Source organism: Rhinatrema bivittatum, chromosome 4 (genome assembly GCF_901001135.1).
Source record: "Rhinatrema bivittatum chromosome 4, aRhiBiv1.1, whole genome shotgun sequence".
Classification (NCBI taxonomy): domain Eukaryota; kingdom Metazoa; phylum Chordata; class Amphibia; order Gymnophiona; family Rhinatrematidae; genus Rhinatrema; species Rhinatrema bivittatum.
The window spans coordinates 194337387-194361515 of NC_042618.1; the positions used below are offsets into that span (position 1 = coordinate 194337387).

The 24129-nt window shown below is 43.6% G+C and overlaps 1 protein-coding gene across 2 annotated transcripts in view; it reads right to left on the reverse strand.

The window, feature by feature from the left end:
- TWF2 (twinfilin actin binding protein 2) overlaps window positions 1-24129 on the reverse strand; it is a 242955-nt gene that overhangs the window by 39756 nt on the left and 179070 nt on the right. For both annotated transcript variants that reach the window (XM_029599479.1, XM_029599480.1), the window contains 2 exons: window positions 2711-2836; window positions 2121-2271 (listed from right to left, as the gene is read on the reverse strand). In XM_029599479.1, the coding sequence (XP_029455339.1) occupies window positions 2121-2271; window positions 2711-2836 (277 nt within the window). The remainder of the gene's footprint in view (window positions 1-2120; window positions 2272-2710; window positions 2837-24129) is intronic.

A 24129-nucleotide genomic window follows, 5' to 3' on the forward strand; every position in this document is an offset into this window, starting at 1 on the left:
AATCCAGGAATCTTCTGGATAAGATAAATTGCATCCACCTTCTTATTCACTGTAACCAAAGGGGCCAACTCCCACATCCTCATTTGAACTTCCTGTAGGATCTCATGCACTGAACTGCCACAATATCCTTAGGGGGGTTCCACGAACTGGAGGATGTCCACCATCTTGGTTCTGAACTTATCCTTCTACTGCAAAGTAAATTGAATGGCTCCCTCCATTCCCTGGAAAAAGCCAGCAAAGGAGAAATTTTCAAGTGAAGGTAGTCTCCCGTCATGTGAAGGATAGGGTTGGAGGGGAGACCTATCTATTCCTCTTGACCAGGTCCATAGCTGTAGCCCCAGGAATATTGAGTCAAAATCTGGCTGGTAAGCCAGGGGTGCGATCTGGATCTCTCCCAGCTAACAGACAAGGCCTCAGAGAGAAGAGTACTAATCTGTTGGTCCCTAGACCCCAACAATTTTCTGTTCTTTGTGGAAGCTTCCTCTTCCAATGGGAACCAACAAGTCTTATCCATCAGGAGGCTGCAAGGCCTCCAGAATCGGCTGGATGTATGAACATAAAAGCCTTCAGTGTTGGAGCATCAATGCTCTGCATTGCTCTGTCCAAGGCCTGCTGGATCTTCCTATCCAGCTCTTCCTCAAAAATTCATGATGCCAAGGGCAGAGGAGGCCACATCCTCCTGGGATACCAGAGGTGTTTGGGGGGCTTCAGGGCTGCTACCAGAATGCCCCTGCCCCTGGAACTTGGCATTGATGGCAACTGAAGTCAATGCTTCTTGGTCTTCACACGATACTCAACATCAGCACTCCTCTATGTAAGAACAGACAAAGCTGAATCCTTTGCCTTTTTTGGATAGAAGAAGAAAGAGAAAGGTCTATACCCTAGACTTTCCTGGTGCTTGATGTTGCAGGAATAGATGCCCTCCTGATGCAAGTCCAGGGTCAGCTGCCAATGCAGCTCCTGGGTCCTTCAATGTCGATACTGATGGAATGGACATATGGATCCTGAAATATTTTTCATGAGTCAAGCTAGGATTAATGCTCTCTAGGGGGTTATGGCTATATAAAGGGAACACCCTCGGACATCACTGTTAGCCCCTATGGAAAGCACACATCTATCATGGGGTCCGTGAAAAATGAACCCTCTCAAACAGGGGACATCCATGAAGCCACTGGCTGCCTTCTCTGAAAGAAGCATCAGGTGAACAAGTGCAGCAAAATCAATGACAAAACCGCAGTCAATACTGCTTGATGAACCAGTACTAGTGTACCTTGTTGCCACCAAAAAAGAAAGAAAACTTAGAAAAACCAACCTAGGAGACTAAAGGGAAAAAGAACAGACTATGTGGCTATACAATGGATGAATCCGAAACTGTAAGGAAGCTTGAGGTTCCTTCACAGCAGGAGAGATGAAAATCTGTAACCTGTGTGCTCTGTGGAAAAAGTGAGACTGAAGTGCCTCCTGATAAAAATGCATGACAATATGCATATACCCAGTAGGGCATGCTCAAAGTTTCTAGAAACTTTGATAACAAATTTCCATGCTGGGCTCCATCTGATGTATATATTACGTGTAAACAGTGCATGTAAAATGTCAGTATGCTGAACCAACAAAATAGGAGGAGAGGAGATTAGGTTCTCTCACTCTCCTTGTCTCTCTCCTATAGCTCTTGCTTTCTCTTTTTCTGGCAGTGGTCTGGTCTGCTAACAGTCTCTCTCTCTCAGGCTGGCTGTGTCCTAACAGTCTCTCTCTTTCTGCCTGTTCACCTTCCTTCCTGCTCTGTATGGACTGCTTTTAAGGAGGCAAAGAAACAGGAAGGTGTACAGGTTCTGGAAATGTACATCCTGCCTGGGCTGGCCTCAAAGTGCACCTTCCACTTATTGTATCTCAGTTGCAGGAAGTGAGGTCAGCTTGGCAGAAGGCAGTATGTGCTGTTAATGCAGGGCAGGGCCAGAACCAGGCTAGTTCCTTTTTAAGGCAGTTATCTCTTTGGATCTAAGCAGCAGGGGGCAGGGTGTGGTGCAAAATGTTTTTAAGTGCTACAGTTTGGCAGACGAGCTGACTCCTGCTCTAGCCAAAAATAAATTATAAATCAGAATTAAAAGACATGAGGATCTTACCAACAGATTCCAAATAGTCCCCTTCATGGGAGTGTTTGTAGAGGAAGAAATGATAGCGAGCAGATTCCTGTGGGATCCTTCGGGGGAGGTCTGCTATTTCTGTAGGGTTTGTATGAACCAAGTCAATGGTCTCCTTTTCCAGATCCAGTTTCTGAGACAGAAATGTGGAAGAGTGGGAATAATGAGAAACACAGTAAATTAAATTTGCTTGATCATTGTAAACACGTTGAGGGATCATAAATATGGGATATTCAATCTGAGTGAGAAGAAACTCTGCAAAAAGACTGCTCCAGCCTTACCAGTTGGGCTTTTATGGCAATGTCACTAGAAAAATATAAACCAGTGCTTCTCAAGCCAGTCCTGGAGTACCACCTAGCCAGTTTGGTTTTCTGATTATCCACTTGAATGTGCCCGAGATAGATCTGCAATCAGTGGAGGCAGTGCATGCAAATCTCATGCATATTTATTGTGGATAGCCTGATAACCAGATTGGCTAGGGAGTACTCAAGGACTGGCTTGAGAAACACTGACAAACTATGCAACTTTCTCTCCCTCCTTGCCACAAAAGATGCCTGGGCTTGGTTCCTTACCAGCTGGATATAGTTGATTTTCTTCTGTTTCAGTAGCAGGATGGCTTGCTCAGCCTCTGGTCGGAGAGGAAAAGCCAGGCCCTGTAGTGTCTGATGTTTGCTCTCCACACTGATCTCAGTCTTTACCTAAGGACACAAAGCAGTCCATTCAAAAAAGAAGGAATGAAATCAAGGAAAAGGGAATAGGAAAGCAACAAGACACCATATGCTGTAGTCTTTCTGCATTCATTTTTCAATGACAGCATGGAACAAAAAAAATGCATACAGCCATGCTGCACTTTACCTATTTGCCTGGCAACCATGGTATTGAGGAAGTAATGTGGGGCAAGAACTTAATATCACCCTAGCAGCACAATACAAAGTCTATACTATACAAGAAAGGAAGTTTACAAAATTCCAATCTATGAATGTAGGCTCTTTACTGAACTGAATTTAATAGCCTTTGTCTTCTCTAGCTTCCTGTTTTTCACTGTCTCTGAAGTGTTTGTAGACTGACCTACTAGAGATTCCGTTCCGTAAAATGACTATTATCATAGATTGTAATACAGGAAAGTTCAGAAAGCCCCATACACATATAAATTATATATATATATATATATATATATATATATATACACACACACACACACATATATATATATATATATATATATATATATATACACACACACTCAGATATATCTATATCTGTGTATTTCTATATAGATATAGAGATACACACACACATTTTATGTAAACCGACATGATACGAACTCCGTGAATGCCGGTATAGAAAAATACAAATAAATAAAATAAATAAAATATACCTCCAACCAGAAAGTCACCACAAATTTGAGGGAGAGAGTAAGTTATGGAAAGAATAAGTAGGAGCAAGGAGCAAAAGAGATGAAAAGCAGAAAACATCTATAGTCTTTCACATATAAGTCCAACTGTGGAGGAATTGTTCTGTAATATTGGGTCAAAAATAGAGACACACTAACAAATACCTATTCAGAGACAGCACTATAAAAATGATAGGATAAAGTCAACTATCTAGATCTCATCAAACCACTGACACATTGTATCAGCCCACACACCAATAACTACCACCAGCTAGCTCACGGGTAGGCAGCTCTGGTCTTGGAGTGCCATAAACAGGTCTGGTTTTCAGGATATCCGCAATGAATATGCATGAGGTATATCTGCATGCACTGCTTCCATTGTATGCAAATATATCTTATGCATATTCATTATGGATGTCCTGAAAACCAGACCTGTTCATGGCACTCCAGGACTGGAATTGCCTACACCTGTGCTAACTTATAACTACCTCATTACCACCTTTCTTATGCAGAAAGATCTGAAATTGGACAAGATTCGACAAGTAAGATACTACAACACATTTGGAGACAGACTCTGCATATCTTACAAATACTATATGGATAATGCTATGCTTATATATGATGTACAGTTAATGCCTCAGCAGAAAGGGCTTTTGTGTTTTATCTAGTCTGATGACAAATACTTTAGGAAGAGCTTGAGGCCCAGATGCATGGAGGTCTCTCCAACATATTGCTTAAGATGTCATCTAGTTATATATAGCCCTTGCACTCTTAATCCTCCCCTCCTCCTGCTAGACAATTTATGCTTTGTTTCTCAGTGTCAGTGTGGAAAGAGAAAAAGATGTAAGGGAGCAGAAACTATGAAAAATTATTTTTTATATTCAAGAAGCACTTCCTCAAGGTATTTATTTAACAAATAGCAAACAAAACATGTCATTCAGAGAAAGGAGGCAATGAACGGGAAAAGGGGCACTGGATTATTTCCAAATCAATTCAAGCCACCCACTGGTCTTTCCTGGTCCTCACATTTTACCCATCAAAACATTTAACGTTTATTTCAGGTGGTAATTTATTGCTTTTCATTTTATGTACCAAAGAATGTATAGAGGAGCTCCTGACTGCTCCAGAGCAGAAAGAATCAAATGTGTGCAGCACAGCAGGCACATGGCAGCGAGGCCTGAGCGTACCTCCTCTGGGCGGAATTCTAAAACTTTAGCACAACAGCAGCAGCCCGTCACAATCTGTCATGAGAGAGACCAGGAGTGAAGTAATATCAAATCAGTTTTGGGAAAGATGGCATAGTACTTCTTTAGAACATAGCTAACTCTTTGCAACAGTCACATGCCAACAACTCTGCAACGGGCACAAGCAAACTAGATATACTCTGCTCTGAGCCACTATACTTTCTCATCTCCACCACCCTCCTATCTCAAGCACTAAAAGATGCTGTATGGTTAATATGCAGTGTTATTGCCTTCAATAAGTCACCAGTCCTCTTCTCTGGCTCTTAGTTCCTGTGCTGCACACAAGTTCTTATATTGATTTTCTGTGCTCTTTATCAGTTCCTATCCTATTCCCCCCAATCTTCATTTGCTGGCCATCTTTCCCAGCCTAACCCACCCTGGAAAAGCCTCCATGAAAATATGGGTAAAGGTATGAGAATTGTAACACACATTCGTTTACCCACATTCAGGGCAAATGGCTTTTGAAAACTGCCCTCTTATCTTCATTCTGCTGCCTCTTCTCCATTTTTCTTTTATCAGATCAACTTTCTTTTCATTTGTACAGTTTATTATAAGGTTCTGACTTGTCCAATACATTGTTCAAAATATTTTATAAATAAAGAAAACAATACACTTTGTCACAAGCTTTGCGGGAATAAAACAGAACTGGCAACTGCCTTATGGAAACAAGTGACAAATGTATTTCCTATAAGATGAAGGTCAAAATGCCAAAACAAATTCACATGTAGCAGAAAATCCTTAAAAACTAAAGAGAAGGGAAAATAATGACAATACTGAAGCCTACTATCTCATTGCCTATCTTACTGCTAGAATTTTGGCAGCAAAGTATGAGATGGGGGAGGGGGAGGGAGAAATGGAGACCAACAGGCCAATGCAATAAGACGCGCGTGCATCTACATCCTGTGTGCCCAATGCAATATTTAAATGAGAAAGAAAGTGGAGTGGCATACAAAAAGGGCATGCTAAGAAGAAATGTGCATTTCTGGTGCTCAAAGGTTTATTGCATTGGGTGCCGGACATCTAAATTGTGTCTTCCTAACAAAAATGCATTAACATGAAATTATGGAGGGGGGTGTGGCGATATCATCACACTAAGCAGTCTATCCTTGGCCTTGCTCCCTTGGGATCATCAATAAATTGTTAAGTTTGCCTCTTTAAAATGCAGTTTCTGTAAAAATTTAAACATCAGTGGGTTGGGGAATTAATGGGTAATTCTGCTTTTGCTAAAATTGGTGAGATGGCCAGAAGATCGCAGAGATTAAGAACAGACAAGTCATCTGATGTGGATGACAAAATGACGATGGAGGCTGAGCCTGTGATGGGGGATCTATCTGAAGTAGCACTGAAAGAGCTCACACATATTGGCAGCATTCACAGAACAGCTACAGAAAATATAATCCTTGGTTGAGGCACTGAGAGATAAGGTAGAATCTTAAAATGTGGCAATCACTGGTATAAACAACAAAATCAGCAATCATGATGAGTGCATTGAATTTCTCAGTAAAGCAACTACCAAGCTCAAAGGAAAAAACAAATGGCTTGAGGAAAAGCTGGAAGATATGGAGAACCACAGCCAGCACTACAATCTATGTATAATTGGCATCTGAGAGCTTTCAAGGTGAAGAGTTGGTGAAATTCTGTGAGAAGTGGCTGCCGGAGATACTCCAAATATCAGTAGCAGAAAGAGCAATTTTGGTTAAGAGTGCACAGCCTGGGGGGGCCAGAGGACTGGACCCAAACAGGCCGTGTTAAGTTATAGTAAAATATCTCAATTATACCGATAAAGTTAAGATGCAGCTTATCGAAAAGTACCAGACGAGAAGTATGAAGCTAGTAAGATTCTGATTTTCTCTGATTTTTCAGCCAAAGTTCAGGCTGCCAGGAAAGAATTCTCCACCTGTTGTATGCAGCTGCTCCGAAAGGGAGTGAGATTTTCGCTACAATTCCCCACCCGCTTAAAAGTTTATCATCAAGGAGAAATCAAGCTATTTGTAACTGCCAGAGAGGTGAAACCCTTTGTTGATTCCCTGCAATGATTGTTAACTCTGTTTTGGGCAAGCTAATGTGAGTCGAAGGAACTCACATCTGGACCCTGCTGCTGTGTATCTTGGACTTCCGGCATGTTGGAATACGAACTGCTGTGGCAGCATGGAACATTTAGGGTTGGCTGAGTTTTGAACCGGAAGCTTGTTGAGTCCATGTTTATAAGTATGACTTTACTTATTGGAAAGCGCTAGTCCAGGCCTTTATCCTTCGGTGTGTTGTTTGTGAGGCTTTAATGCTTTATGGCATTTTTTATTTACAAAACAGAACTGTACACAAGTGAGCTTGTTAAAGTTTTTCAATTTCATCACATCATTCCTATGGGCAGTTTGGCAGAAAATGATGTTTTCTGCCAAACTGACAAAAAAACCAACAAAAAAGAGGAGGAGAAATTCCACCTTGGTGAGTTGGAGACAGCAGGTGGCAATCGACCGGCAGAGAAGAGCCTACTGATTGACTATGTGTTTCCATGTCTGAATGGATTTGTGCTGATAATGAGGTGTTCTTTGCGGTGCATATAAAATAAGAACACCTCATTATCAGACTACTTGAAAGATATACAACCTATATATTTTTCATAACCCTGTTTCCTTTAAAAACTAAAACATTGTTATTATATTTTTTAAACCTATCTTGGCTAATCGCCATCCTCGTTGAATCTGTCTGCATGTATCTTAAGCATCAAGCTTTAGAATTTAGGATTGAATGACATATAACATACTTTAGCACAAATATAAGTAATAAAGCCAACTCAAACTCTAAATGACAAACCCATCTATAAGAGATGTCCCCTGTAAGGGTAACTTCAATTCACTACAAAGCTCATGTCTGTAGCCTACCTTCCTACCCAGAGTATATTGTCACCCACAGACACTGCAGGGCTAATTTAACAGAGGAAAATCAAGTAGTGATTCCTTTTTCACACATTATCATCAGCAGTAAGCATTCCTTGAGTAGAATCTATTCTCTCCCTGCAGTTGAAGAGGGAGAAAAGTACCTTCCAAGTCAGGTATTTCAAGGATGTGGACTCCGTGGAAAGGGAGCACCCATTATGTTTTACAGGACGATGTTTATATCCCACAGTACAGGAGGTTTCCATACTGGTGGGTGAATGCGTAGTAGACCCCGATTAATCGTAAAATCAAAGGATGAGAAGAGATTGAAGAGCTTTCTCCTGTAGTGTGATAAGCTGCTATCGCACTTAGGTGAACACGTCTGGATGTCACTGCTAAGCCTGAGGTAGAAAGTGAGTGTAGGTATGTTAGTAAACCCTTTGGGGAGCCAGTGAAAGGGTCAGTTCCCTGCTGGCAACACCAACTACAATATCTTTTCCACTTGAATACATAATTTTTCCTGGTGGATGTTTTCTAGCTGCTATTAAAACGTCAGTGATATGGGGCAGCAGCTGGAAATGTCTTGGACCTCCTGCTCAATCTCCATGCTGTTAGTTGGAGGGAGGAGTGCATCAGGTGAAAGAGTCCCGTTCTCCTGTGTTAGTAATTGTGTGCCATTTCCCAGAAATATTGGTGGATGACTGGAGAGATGTACTAGATAAGTATACCTTGGCTGCCAGCCATCTGGAGCAATAAGTATGTCTGATATGCATTTCTATATCGTGCATGATATTAGTGGAATTGGGGGATAGGCATACCATAGGCCCCTTGACCAGGGGATCAAGAATGCATTTGCTGGGAAGGATTGAGCCAAAGGTGTTTAGTTTTGTGTTGAGTTATAATGCGAAGAGTTCTATGCATGGAGTACTCCAGCGGTTGAAAAGATCTTCCGCTACCACTTGGTTTAGGGACCACTCGTGCAGTTGGAAGATTCTGCTGAGTCTGTCTGCTTTTGTATTTGCCAATCCTGGCAGATATGATGCCTGTAGGATCATCCATTCTCCTCTGCCTATTCGCAGATCTGTACCCTCTTTGCAGAGAATCCTGGAACCTGATCCTCCTTTGTTTATGTAGAAATGGCTACTTGATGTCCGGGTGGATCATTACAGACTTCCTGTGAAGCGTTGGTTCGAATGCATGCATTGCATTCTTTATTGCTCTCAATTCCAATAGGTTTATCTAGAATTGGCATTCTGTTTGGGTCTATAAGCCTTGTGTCTTTAGATGAAGAAGATGGGCCCCTCAATCCTTTATTGAAGCATCCGTCATGACTATTAATTTGGTGAGGAGGATTCCTGAATGGCTCTCCTTTTGTCAGCACTGAGGACATTAGCCACCTCGAAATGTCCCTTTTCATTGAAGTTGTTATGCAAATTCTCTTTGACATGGGTTGTCTGCGCTGATTACATTGTGACTTTAAGCTCCATTACAATTGTCTCATGTGAAGACAGGTACGAGGGACTACATGTATCGCTGCTGCCATGTGTCCCAATAAGACTAGTACTCGGCATACTGTAGTAAAAGTTCGTTGTTGAAAAAGTAGGCACTGAGAACCTAGCATTTGAGCCCTGTCATCAGGCAGAAATGCCCTCCATAGTGGAGTGTGAATCCTCACTCCAATGAACTGAAGCATCTGGGAAGGATATAGGTGGGATGTTTTGTAATTTATGACAAATCTAAGTTCTTCCAAGCATTGAATTGTCCCAATCAATTGTTTCTGTAATGCTTGTGCACTTGGAGAGACAATTAGCCAGTCATCGAGCTAGGGGATAAATACTGATTCTCTATTTTCATAAATGAGCAAGGTGATGCATATAGGGAAAAATAACCCATGCAATAGTTACACAATGTTAGGTTCCATATTAGGTGCTACCCAAGAAAGATCTAGGTGTCATAGTGGATAAGACATTGAAATTGTCAGTTCAGTGTGCTGCGGCAGTCAAAAAAGCAAACAGAATGTTGGGATTTATTAGAAAGGGAATGGTGAATAAAACGGAAAATGTCATAATGCCTCTATCGCTCCATGGTTAGACCGCACCTGGAATACTGTGTACAATTCTGGTCACTGCATCTCAAAAAAAGATATAACTGCGATGGAGACGATACAGAGAAGGGCAACCAGAATGATAAGGGGAATGGAACAGCTCCCCTATGAGGAAAGACTAAAGAGGTTAGGACTTTTCATCTTGGAGAAGAGACGGCTGAGGGGGGAATATGAGAGATGTTTAAAATCATGAGAGGTCTAGAACGGGTTGATGTAAATCGGTTATTTACTCTTTCAGATAATAGAAAGACTAGGGGGCAATCCATGAAGTTAGCATGTGGCACATTTAAAACTAATTGAAGAAAGCTCTTTTTCACTCAACGCACAATTAAACTCTGGAATTTGTTGCCAGAGGATGTGGTTAGTGCAGTTAGTATAGCTGTGTTTAAAAAAGGATTGGATAAGTTCTTGGAGAAGTCTATTACCTGCTATTAATTAAGTTGACTTAGAAAATAGCCACTGCTATTGCTAGCAACAGTAACATGGAATAGACTTAGTTTTCGGGTATTTGCCAGGTTCCTATGGCCTGGATTGGCCACTGTTGAAAACAGTATGCTGGGCTTGGTCTGACCTAGTATGACATGTTCTTATGTTCTAATTACAGCAAGACATTTTGTGAAGACTCTCGGGGTAGAAGAGAGTCCAAAGGGGAGTACTTTGTACTGGTAATGATAATTCCCCACTTGGAAGCAAAGATATCGCCAATAAGCCTTATGGATGGGAATTTAAGTATACGTGTCCTTCAGGTCCAGAGAAACAATCCAATCGCTGGGTTGTAGAAAAGGGAGGATTGACTTTAAAGAGGTCATTTTGAACTTTTGTTGCTTGATACATTTGTTGACAGAACACAAGTCCAGAATGGGATGAAGACCACCCCCCCGACTTCTTGGGAATGAGGAAGTACTGGGAATAGTAGCCTTTGTTGATCTGGGAGAGCATAAGAAGGTGGATTCCTTGTTGGTTTAGCAGTGTTCTAGCCTCCTGCTGAAGCGTGGGGATTTGGGAAATAATTCTCATGGGTGCTACTCGATTCATTAACAGGGGGAAATAAGTGAAATCCAGTTTGTACTCCTGGGATACTATATCGAGGACCCACTGATGGTTGTGATCTTGGACCAGGCATGGTAGAAAGAAGTATCCTGCCCCAGATATGAGAGGGTGATGTGATATTGTTTTTCAAAAACTCTGTTTATTGTGGTTTCTGGGGTCTCTGACTCCATTGCCGGTTTCTTTGTTAAGGCTGTTACCCTTGAGGCCTCAGTTGTTAAGAAGGTGATCCATACAGATGGTAATACAGATGATAATTCCCTTATAGTCTATATTGGTAGAATCCCCTCTTGTACTGAGATTAATATTTTCTGGATGTAGACTGTGGATGAAGTTAACGACTGAACTGCTACATTCTCTTCTTTATTTGCAAGACTGTTTCAGCTTCTCTTCAAAAAGATTACCACCTTTACATGGCAAGTTCGCAAATTCATCATGAACATCTTCGTGAATTCCACTGGAACGGAGCCAAGCCATGCGTCTGGCTGCAATGGAGGCCACCGAAGATCGAGCTAACGTGTCAAAGGTTTCATAGATGATTATCAGGAGGTGTGTTAGACCTTCCTGCAGGTCTATTAATGGTTTCAGTGTTCCTATGTCCCCCTGTCCCATAGAGACGAAGGGTTTTAGGTTTTAGATGCATTCATATAGGTATTGTGCAATGTAATATTGGTGTTGCTGTATGTGCATATTTAGCATGGAACCTTGAAACATCTTTCATCCAAATTCATCCAATAACCTGCTATCTTTTCCGGGGGGCGTATTTGAATGTAGCCTTGTTTTCTTTGCCTTTTTCATAGCCGATTCAACAACAACAGAGGCATGTGGAATTTGGACCGTGCCATAAAGAGTAGACTTTCACGTCCTATATTTTAGGTCTAATTTCCTGGATGCTACAAATATAGTATGGGGTGTTTTGCATGCTTTATCCATGACCAAATCTAACAGAGAATATGAAGGAAGAGCGGTTGGCTCTGACAGAACCTCTAGGATCTTTAAAATGCCCATCATCTCCACTCTAGATTCAGAGATCTTGCAGGTTTCCACCTTCAAGAATGCTCCCACCTTCTCTAAAAATTTTGAGTAGATGAATTCATCCGGAGGTGAAGAAGGCTCAGGTGGCTCTTGCGGTGGGTCTGAAAGAGTATCCGTCAAGCTTCCTGCAAGGACAGAGGTGACTCCTGAGGGTGGTCAGTCAGCTCTGAGGAAAATTGAGGGCTCCCCAAACCTTGTGGGCTGAGTTCCATTTCTCGTAGGTGATGGAGGATGTTCCGAATGAGAACGATATCCTTCGGATGGAGTTGGAGAGTGAAGTGGAACAGATATCTGTTGAGAAGGCAGGTTAGCAAAGAAGGATTTTAAGATGGAGGTAATTTGGGACATTATCTCTTCAGAGGAAGCACCCAGTGCTGATGTTTGGAAATGTCCCTTCCTGGATGGTTTAACTTGTGACTTGTCCATTGAGGACTGAGAAGCAGAACCCAGGGATGAATGGGGTCTGGAGCTTTGCCTTTTTGGCAGAGGTGGTGCTGCCTGAAGAATACTTGCTTCCAGTGCCTTAGGTCTGGGTGCTAGAGGCTCTTTTAGTGGGAGATTGGGTCTACCCTGCAGAGGTAGCTGAAGAAAAGGAGAATGACTCCAGTCCCTTAAAGAAAAGTTCTGGCCCGAGTGATACGAATTTAGGAAGGAGGATACTTCAATAAGAGAGTCTTCCTCTATCTCTTGATCAGATAGTTTTAGCAGAGGCCTCTGTAATGATGGTTTGACACTACTCTGAGGGTATAGTGGTGTATGCTATAGTCTAAGAATACATTTTGAAAAAGCTTCAAGGTTTGTTGGGGCATCTTGATGTTCTGCCTCCAATGCAGAGTAATGTGTTGGCTGTTTTGAGTATGCTGAAGCCTTCTTGGTCCAAGGTGACGACGCTTTCATTTGCATCGACTTGTCCAACTCACTGTCGCTGACATGCGTCGACTTGTCCGGCGCCTTCACTTGCGTTGGCTTATCTGATGCCCGGACCTGCATCGATGAGCTCAATGCTGTTACATAAGTCAGTCGATCAGACACTTTCTTCTGTATTGATTCTTTTGACTTTGTGATCTGCAACGATAAGAAACCTTTAGAAATTTTAATGGCCTGCCTCTGCTTTTCCCCAGATCCCACTGATGAAGCTCGCCTTACTGGATCTGGGTGGTGAGTTTTTGGTCCCGGAGAGGAGTATGTTGATCTTCCTTCCCTTGGAGAAGAGGCATAGGATTCTGTCGACTCCTCTCGGAGTCTTAAGCTTTTTGCGGCCCTTTGACATTGAGCCCTGGCAGACATTCTTCCATAGTCTCTGCAGGCTGCTTGGTCATGCTCGGGACCAAGGCACAAGTAACAGTAATTGTGCCCATTGGTCGCCAACATGATCTTGCCGCATTGGCAGTACTTAAAACCAGGGGGTCATAGCACTTAAAAGTGCTTTTTGTTTTCCAAAAATTTCTTCTGAGGAGAAAAAAAAAGTTGTGAGAGACTACTCTACACGTCCGTGCAGAGCATGGAAAAAAATCAAACTGAGGAGATTCACTTGAGACACGTGGGAAGAGCCTCCCAGCCGAAAAACTCTTCGAGCTTAGAGAAACAGTTATATGCCGTGACGCCCAGACAGCATGGCTAAATAAGCCTGCTTATTTACAGAAAATAATGTTTATTTAGATTTCAAGCAATCATTCACAAATCTGTTTGGAGTGTTCCTGTTCTCTACTTTTGTTGTCATAAAAAAAACTAACACAGATAAGCTTAAAACTACCACCACTATCCCCCACACCCTCCTAGTCAATTCATTTATTGCACGGGTTAAGCAGTCTTCACTGTGTTTCATGCTTTAACTTCTTCCAAAGAGAAAATTCAATTGCAAGCAAATGACCTCTCCACAGATGATGTACTGTGACACTGCTATAAAGCCAACGAGCACTAGTTTTAATCTTTAAGTTCTTTAAACATACAATATTAAATCTTTAAATAACTAAGAGATTTTATAAAATTTGAAAGATACTGAGGCCTACCATCTCGCTGCTAGAATCCTGGTAGCATAGTAATGGGGGACAGGGAGGGCAGATAAGAAGGAAACAGGAGAGAGAGGGGAATAAAACATTGGTTTACAGCGCTACGAAGTCCTCTCTGATGTATTTGTTTTTTTAATTCTAAGAAAGACCAAGTTCCTCACACAATATGCTTCTCTCTCTAAATTGTTGCTGTATACTGCTGCACTCCATATCTTTCAAAAATAGGGTACAACCAGTGAATATTATTAAAGCAATTACAATAATTAGTTTTTTGTAATCTGGATATGTGTTTGTAGTAAGAGATTATACATAGGGAATTACTTTTTGGTAAAGTAATTTAAACAAGTAAATACATTTTCTTTGTGTAACTGTGAAAGAATGCATCAAGACGACACTGTGTGCATCCATCTGGATGCAGAGCCTTCGTTTATAAAGAATGCATTTGGAACTTATGTACTCAAAAATAAATAAAGAATACACCTTTCCAAACTTATTTTCTATCTACAAAATTAAAAATCAATCATTTTTAGTTTCTTATACTTGTGAGAAAATTCTGTTGAAAATGAAGTCGTGTTGCCAGCCTAGTCGTCTAGGGAAAGTGCTATATGCTGTCATACAGGCGATATGGGTTCAGTTCACAGACATATCTACGGTTCATTAGACTAATACCATCTGGGAAAGTACAGAGGCAGAGTTTACAGCTTATGGGCAGAATGAATTTCAGTCATCGCATAACAGTGACACTTATGAGTCGAATGTATAAGGTTCAGAAAGTAACTGTTGTCTGAGGGCTACTGCTGGGGTCGGGGATGGCTACGTGATTGAAGTTGTTGTAGTATAGGGGATCAGAGCTTAGATCTCCTATCCACTGGAGCCAGCTGGACCTGGGCAAGTTGCAGGAGTGGTGTGCTCATATGTGGAGAGGGAAGATAGCCATCGCTCTTGTGGCAGCTCTTGTTGGCCAAAAACAAGCAGTGAGGATGTGCCTCACAGAAGATACCCTTTCAACTTTTAGCCTGATAAAGAACTTTATTTATTTATTTAGCAGGTTTTATATACCGATGTTTGGTGTTTACCTTCATAACGGTTTTCAGTTTCTTTGTAAAAACAAAAATACAATCATAATATTATAAGAAAATTACACTTATTCTACTAACAAAATTAGAACATTCAATAAGAGTTTAAAAGTATGAATTATTCATAAGAAACAATATGATTACCCATTAAATTAATTATAAAATTTATTAATGATCAAAAGCGTAAAAAAGAATAAAAACTAGTAGGTGTGCTGTCTAGGAAGGGGAATTCAAAGGTGAAGGGTAAAAAAAGAATAAAAGACAAAAATAAAAAAGGGGCTGGGGGAAGAATCCAGATAATGGGGAAAGAATGCTCATAGCACCATAGCCCTAGTTTGAGGAGACTGTGATTGAGCTTAAAGTGCAAAGGAGCAAGGGGAAATAGCTGGGCCAAAATTAAAATTCCATGTGATATTGAGAATCTATTCTAATCACATTTTCCCTTTCCATCTTAAGGATATTTAGGCCTTTTTCAATGATAGTCATCCTGATATAATCTGTAATTGACTGCTTTTCAAAAGCAATATTAAGAATCTGGAACACTGGTTTTGATAATCCCAAATAATGAGGAAACAGAATAGACTTACAAATGAAAAATAGTGCTGCACACCACACCACCATGAAATTTAAATACCTGCTTACTGAAATATAGGCAATAGTAAATGTGGTAAGAAGAGGTTCTGGTAAGGAAAGGCTGACATTTGTCTTTAAAAAGCTGCTCATGCTGGGACCATCTGTGCTAGCAGCTTCAGAGCAGTCAGTGATGTCAGATGGTCCTCTTCTCACGAGGACAGGGGTGAGTAGCCCACAGGCCAAAACCAGCCCATGGAACCATTTTATTCGGCCTATTTCTCATTTTATAAAAAGTCTACTTATTACTCCATTTACCAGCCTGCCGATGTAGCACTGTGTGTGTCCCTGCCTAAATTATCAGCCCAGGCCATAAGTTGTGCGCCTCTGCGCATCTTATGAAGCAAACAATTCAGGCCTTTGATGATGACTGGCAAGAATGCTGCCACCCGTTCCTTTGCGGTTTCCTGTTTCCTGCTTGAAACTGCTACTGTCTCTGTATGTCTGTTTGGAGGGGGATGAGGTTTGCAGGAACAGGATTACTATTCTTACTTTGCCATCACAACTACCACTTAAGATAGTAAACCACAACAAGTAAAGATTTTTGAAGCAAGGTGAACTTTAATTTACTGTAATTCAGCTTGACTCATGCTTTACAGTTAAAGTTCACCTTGCTTCAAACATCTTAATATACAGTGGTTTACTATCTTAAGCAGTGATGATGGCAGCAGTGGTTTACTATCTATACTGAGCAGCAATGAAGCTACAGGAATTTTCTCTCTTTTTGCAAAACCTCAGTTTTTTTATTTTATTTTATTATGTAGCCTGCAAAAAAAAAAAAAGAAAGGAAAAAGTCCCTCAGAAGCTTCATTTATGCTCAGTATATTTTTGATATAGTGCTCTGAGTGGACCCCATTCCCACCTTGGTGAAAGCCACTAATGTAACACCATGTAACACCATGTAAAAAAAAAAAAAAAAGTTCGCCCACCCCTGCACTAAAGCGTGCAACAAATTGATATTACTAGAACAGTTGCTTCTGGCATACAATGGCTGCTTCCAGGGGCTTAGGCAACTCATATTTGAGGAAAGATTTCTGGACAGTCACTTGTGTCTAAAACTTATTGTCCCAATTTGGCCAGGCATTCTCACCTGGTTGAATTATAAACCTCTACTTTATTTTACCACGATAGTTGTTTTTTTAAAGGGTCATGCTATTAAAATCTATGAAGATGAATGATGTGGTAAGTAGGATGCTTTATTACCTAAGAGGCCATTACCCTTTCAAAGAGGGAGGATTAAGAAATGTGCATCAAATGCACTTATTTTTCAACTTCAAAACAGTATTTATTTATTTGGATTGCCCACATTCTACAACAGGATCAAGTGGGGTACAATCAAAATGTTCAGAAAGCAAATGTTGCTTACCTGATGTAACAGGTGTTCTCACAGGACAGCAGGATGTTAGTCCTCACGAATGGGTGACATCGAGGATGGAGCCCAACCACGGAAAACTTCTGTCAAAGTTTCAGGAACTTTGACTGGCCCCTACTGGGCATGCCCAGCACGGCACCAACCCTGCAGCCAGCAGGGGTCTCCCTTCAGTCTTGTTTTCAAAGCTACAGGCAGTGCCGAAAAATAAAATAAACGAACCCAACACCGCGGGGTGGCGGGCGGGTTTCGTGAGGACTAACATCCTGCTGTCCTGTGAGAACACCTGTTACATCAGGTAAGCAACATTTGCTTTCTCACAGGACAAGCAGGATGGTTGTCCTCACAAATGGGTGAGTACCGAGCTGAGGATGTCCTGACTTGCACCAAATGTACCCAACGGCGTGCAACAGGCACAACAACTGGGGTGGAATTTGGGAAAAGGACATCCGCACCCCACCGGGAGGTGGAAGGGTGTTGGTACATCAAGTTGGAAAAAGGTTACGCAAGACAGATTGGCCGAAGATGGAATCCTGTCTTCCAGCTTTATCCAAACAATAGTGGGCTGCAAAGGTATGGAGGGTACTCCAGGTTGCAGCCTTGCAGATGTCAGGAAGCGGCACCGATCGAAGGTGTGCTACTGAAGTCGCCATGGCCCTCACAGAGTGTGCTTTAACACGGTCTTGGAAAGGAATGCCAGCTTGCTGATAGCAAAAGGAAATGCAGTCCGCCAACCAGGAGGAAAGAGCCTGCTTACCCACAGGTTGTCCTAACTTGTTAGGATGGAAAGAGACGAATAATTGAGTGCTCTTCCTGTGAGAAACTGTACGGTCTAGATAAAAAGCTAGAGCCTGTTTACAGTCTAGGGTATGCAGAGTCTGTTCCCCGGGGTTGGAGTGGGGCCTGGGAAAAAAGATAGGTAGTATGATGGATTGATTAATGTGAAACTCCGAAACTACCTTAGGCAGAAATTTAGGGTGAGTGCGGAGTACCGCCCGGTCCTGCAGGAGTTTAGTGTAAGGCGGATAGGTAACTAGGGCCTGTAATTCACTAACCCTGCGAGCTGAAGTGATAGCTATAAGAAATAACACTTTCCATGTGAGATATTTTAGGTCACAGGAGTGGAGAGGTTCGAAAGGCGGTTTCATTAGACGACCAAGAACCAGATTAAGGTCCCAAGATGGGGCCGGAGGACGTAAAGGTGGCTTCAAATGGAGCAAGCCTTTAAGAAAGCGTGTTACCAGGGGTTGTACTGAGATAGGGACACCCCCGATACCTTTATGGAAGGCGGCTACCGCACTGACATGCATCCTTATAGAAGAGGTCTTTAGACCGGATTCTGATAGGTGCCATAAATAGTCCAAGAATTTAGAGATTGGACAGGAAAGGGGATCAAGGGACTGAGAAGTGCACCATGATGTGTACCTTTTCCATTTGTATGAGTAAGATTTTCTTGTTGAAGGCTTTCGTGAAGCTATCAGGACACTAAAAACTGAATCCGAAAGGTTAAATGGCTGAAGGACTAACCTTTCAACATCCATGCCGTCAGGGACAAGGCTTGGAGGTTGGGATGGAGAAGGCATCCGTCGTTTTGAGTGAGCAGACGCGGGTCCTTTCCCAGAGGAATGTGCCTGCAGATGGAGAGATCCTGGAGTATAGGAAACCACACTTGGCGTGGCCAGTGCGGTGCTATCAGGATCATGGTTCCACTGTCCTGGCGGAGCTTCACGAGAGTCTTCGACAGAAGAGGAAGTGGAGGGAATGCATAAAGCAGATCGGTTGTCCACGTGAGGGAGAATGCATCCCTCGGCCGAGAGTGCTGGCTCCGAATGAGAGCGCAGTAATTGTCCACTTTGTGGTTCTGAGGGGACGCAAAGAGGTCTATGTGGGGATAACCCCACTTGAGAAACAGAGAGGCCGCTACCGAAGGATTGAGCGACCACTCGTGTGGTTGGAAGACACGGCTTAGCTGGTCTGCCAGTACATTGTCTACTCCCGGCAGATAGGTGGCCCTGAGGTACATGGAGCGGGAGAGGGCTTCTGCCCAAATCTGCGCAGCTTCCTGACACAGAAGGAAGGAGCCTGTGCCTCCCTGCTTGTTGATGTACCACATGGCCACCTGATTGTCTGTCTGAATTAAGACTGCGTGATTCGAAAGGCAATCTTGAAAAGTCCTGAGAGCGTAGCGGATCGCTCGCAGCTCCAGGAAATTTATCTGGTGTTTGGCTTCCTCTAGTGACCAGAATCCTTGTGTTTGTAGATTGTTTACATGGGCTCCCCAACCGATGTTGGAAGCGTTGGTGGTGAGGATTACCTGGGGATCTGGTGGAAGAAAGGGCAAGCCCTGTAGGAGGTTGAATTGATTTGTCCACCAGACAAGAGACAGCCGGAGTGGATTTGTGATTGTAACAAGGGAGGTCAGAGGCTGAAGAGCCTGAGTCCATTGTTGTCTTAGAGTCCATTGTGTGATTCTCATGGCCAGACAAGCCATGGGAGTTACATGGACTGAGGAGGCCATGTGTCCCAGGAGAATGAGGAATTGGTGAGCAGTGGCTGTGTGTTGAGACTGCAGCTGGCGAGCTAGGGACACAAGAGCTATTGCTCTTTGATGAGGAAGGTAGGCCTTCGCTTGTAAGGTGTCCAAGTCTGCCCCAATGAAGGATAAGGTTTGAGATGGGACTAAGTAGGATTTCTCGTAATTGACTAGAAACCCTAGAGAAAGTAAGGTTTGAATTGTTAGAGTCAGGGAGGACCGAGCTTTTTGCTGGGTTGGGGCCCTGACTAACCAATCGTCCAGGTAGGGGTAGACGTGGACACCTTCCTGTCTGAGGAATGCTGCTACCACCACGAGACATTTGGTAAAGACTCGTGGTGCGGATGCCAGGCCGAAAGGTAGTACTTGGTATTGGTAGTGGTTTCGGCCTACCAGAAAGCGCAGGTATTTGCGATGAGATTGAGTAATCGCAATGTGGGTATATGGGTCTTTTAGGTCTAGAGAGCATAGCCAATCCCCTCTTTGTAGCAGAGGGAGCAGCGAGCCCAGGGTTACCATCTTGAACTTCTCCTTGTAAAGGTACTTGTTGAGGGCCCGTAGGTCTAGGATTGGACGAAGTCCTCCCGACTTTTTTGGGATCAGGAAGTACCTGGAGTAGAACCCTAGTCCTTGTTGTAAGTGAGGAACGGGTTCTATAGCGTTTGATTGTAGGAGAAGAGAAACTTCTTGCTCTAAAAGAGCAGAGTGATCGGTGTGTCTCCACGCCTGCAGAGGTGGGGAGTCGGGAGGGAGAGACTGGAAGTTGAGGTGGTAACCCTGTGCAATGATTGCTATCACCCATTGATCTGAGGTGATTTGATGCCATCTTTCTAGAAAGTGGCAGAGCCGTCCTCCTACTGGTATAGCTGGAAGAGGGGTTTGGCAAGTGCTATCTAAGGAAAAGTCAAAAACCCGCCGCAGGGCCCGGAGGTGGAGCTGCTGCAGGCTTTTGTTTACGGGTCTGGCGAGGCTGGGTCTTATGGTAAGACCGTGCGGGCCTAGGCTTGGATGATGGGGGATAATACTTTCTTGGCCTAAAGAAAGACTTTTTGGAGTCCTTCCTAAACGGCTGTTTAGGCGGCAAGTCAGGAGGAATAGATGAAAGCTGTTTAAGTGTCTCATGATGATCCTTCAATTCAGCAACAATTTGTTGAATTTGCTCACCAAATAAATTATCCCCTAGGCAGGGTAAATCTGAGAGCCTGTCCTGAACTTCTGGACGAAGGTCAGATGATTTAAGCCAAGCCCAACGTCTGGCTGAGATGGCTGTGGCAGAAAGTCTCGTGGAAGCATCAAATATGTCATAAGCTGTTCTTATTTCATGCTTCCCAGCTTCAAATCCTTTATTTAAAAGGGATTGAAGCTGTGGCTGCAACTGTTCAGGCAAGGCATCAGTGTATTCCTGCATCTGTTTCAGAATGACTCTATTATATTGTGTCATATAAAGTTGATAGGAAGCTATTCTGGAAATCAGCATAGCTCCATGATATACCTTCCTACCTACACTATCTAGGAATTTGTTTTCCTTAGTAGGAGGTATGGAAGAATGTGGCTTTAGTCGTTTAGCTTTCTTTTGAGCTGATTCTATGACTACAGAATGATGGTCTAATTGAGGTTTTTGAAAACCAGGTGCTGTCTGTACAAGATATGTAGAGTCAGCTTTTTTGTTGACCGGGGAAACAGATCCGGGAGATTCCCAATTCTTTTTAAGAAGGTCTAGAAAAACCTGGTGAATGGGAATAGAAGTGATGACTTTTGGGGCATCCAAAAATTGGAGCAATTCCATCATCTGGTGCCTGTCATCTTGTTCAGATTGAAGTTGGAATGGGACCAACTCTGACATTTCCTTCACAAAATTTATGAAAGAGAGGTCCTCAGGGGGAGAATGCTTTCTACTCTCCGTAGGAGAGGGCGGTGAAGGCAAATCATCGGTCTCCGTAGAGGTATCATCACCCCAAGTATCATAGGGATCTGGATGATGACCTGCAGGACCTCGAGGGGGCTGAACACCTGAAGGCCCAGGTTGAGGTTCGGAAATATCGATTGGAATCACCAGGGGCATCGAGAAAGTCCTCGAAGGAATCGATGCCGGTGTAGGCATCGAGGGAACCGGTGTCGGTCTCGATGGAATCTGTGTCGACATCGAAAACCTCGGTGGAGCAGAGGTGCGTATCGCCCCCGAAGAAGAAATCAGTGGCGAGGGACGACCTGGCATCGATTGAACAATTCCCAAAGGGGGAATTCGATACGGTGTTTCTCCGCTTGAAGATAAACCTGTCGGTGACAGCGGTCTTACCGGTGTCGGTGACTGAGGTATCACCGGTGGAAGGGCTGTCATAAGCGCCTCCATGTGGTGTAGCAGCGGTGCCAGTGCTGCTGCAATCGGCTCGGTGACCGGTTCCACTCTCGGTGCCGGAGGAGTCTGGAACCGTAGCATCGCCTTGTCGATGGCCTCCTGGACCAGCCAATCCAGTTCTACCTGGAGACCAGGGGTAACAAGACCCGGCTCGACGGGAGAGGGAGGCTGAGGCTGAGCCGGAGGGACCACCGTCACCGGTGGGATCACGGTTCCCAAACCCTGAGGGGGTGAGGGTTGCCTCGGTGCCTGCGAAACAGTAGTGGACGGTGCCACTTCTGATTGAGACTTTTTTGGCGGTGGCTCGGTTGGTGCTGAGGTCGATGACGTCGATTCCTCGACAGGCCGAGACTTATGACGTCGATGGCGATGTTTTTCTTTCCGATCCCCTCGATCATCAGGGGAAGAAACGGGAGTCGATGGCCGCGAAGTCATCGATGGTGGACGGTCACCGAAGGGCTGTCGATGATGAGACCTCGACGGTGCCGGTTCCGATGACGTCGATGCAATCGATGGCGTTGGGGTACGAGCTTGGAAGAGGAGCCCCATCTTCTCCATTCTGGCCTTGCGACCCTTTGGTGTCATTAGGGCACATTTGGTGCAAGTCAGAACATCATGCTCGCTCCCTAAACATAAAACACAGACTCTATGGAGGTCTGTGATTGACATAGTTCGGGTACAGTCCGGACACCGACGGAAACCCGACGCCATGGCGAAAAGCCAAAAATTTAGCCGCGGGACTGTCGACTGACAACAGGCCTCAAGGGCCAAACTCGACGGAAGTCGACCAAACAACGGCAAAAACTTACCGAAATTCCGCGGACCGAAAATTTGTCGAAGGGAGACCCCTGTGGGGCAAATTTTCTTCAAAATTAAGTTTTTTGAAATTCCTGTCAGGAATGTGGTTAAGAGCTATTCTACCGCGTGGCTACTGCTGCGCGGAAAAAAGAAGACTGAAGGGAGACCCCTGCTGGCTGCAGGGTTGGTGCCGTGCTGGGCATGCCCAGTAGGGGCCAGTCAAAGTTCCTGAAACTTTGACAGAAGTTTTCCGTGGTTGGGCTCCATCCTCGATGTCACCCATTCGTGAGGACTAACATCCTGCTTGTCCTGTGAGAAATCATAATACAAAAAGCAAAAACATAAAAAGAGAATAAAAATACATCGACTAAGAGCCAGGACCAGCTTTTTCTGCACTCAGGGCAAATATACACTCCTCCCCCCTTTCACTCAGTCTACTCTGGCATGGCACTTTCTCCTTTAGCAGCAAAGGCATAGCTGTACATATAGTGGTGATGGCACCCCACTTTCTCTCTCTCTACCCCCCCCCCACCCCTACCCAGCACCCCCCTTTTTCTCTTCTCCCACCCCATGCCCAGCAACCCCTCTCTTCCCTTCCCTTTCTTCTCCTGTATCCCCCCTCTGACCCCACTCTGCTCTATTCCCTAAAGTCTATTTCCCCCCACCTACTCTGTCCTGCATCCCCCCCTACCACTTGCACTAAGCCTTCTTCTTCCCTACTGCCACACTGTGTCTTGTATCCCCCCCTTTCACCCTCACCCACCTCCTGCCAGCAGTAGGAGTCCCCTCTCCTCCACCATTTTGTTCAGCAGCAGCAGCAGGGTCCTCTCTCTTTTTGCCCTTCCCCCAATCTATTACACTCAGCAGTTCTTTCTTTGGTTCCCTTCTTTACTCCTGCCAAGTGGCTGCTCCCTCTCCGCTCCTCAGGCTGCAATGCTGTCAATCTTTTGGCAGTGACAGTAGCAATAGCTGAATAAACAAACTCGACACAGGGTCAGTGAGCCATGAGGCAGCCCCTCCTAGAAAAGCTTATTCATTGCAGTATTCTGAAAACATGAATGGCTGAGGGTTCTCCAGAACAAATTTATGAACCACTTCCCTAGGGCCTTCAGCCTTGTGCAGCCTCCTCAATTAATTTTCAGACTTATAGGTGCCCCCTGACTTTTTATAATTAAATTCAACTATCTTTGTGTCCCTAACACAAGCCTTCCCAGAATAATCCTGTAAAATCATATAACTGGACCACATACTTTTAAATATTAAACTTTGTTTTAAATATGTTTCAGAAATCACGTCAGTGTCTGATGAACATGTGTTCTGTGATTTTTAAAACTAGACTGCAAAAAATAAAAAATTATCTCAAGAACTACCTAAAAGATATTCATACTACATGGCTTGAAGGCTATCTCTGAAATGGAGGCTGGGCTGAACTGACATTTTTTCCCTTTAGTACTCACCATATGAAAAACAAATTATGTTGTCCCTTCAGTTACAGTGACACAAAGTCCCTCCATTATCAGG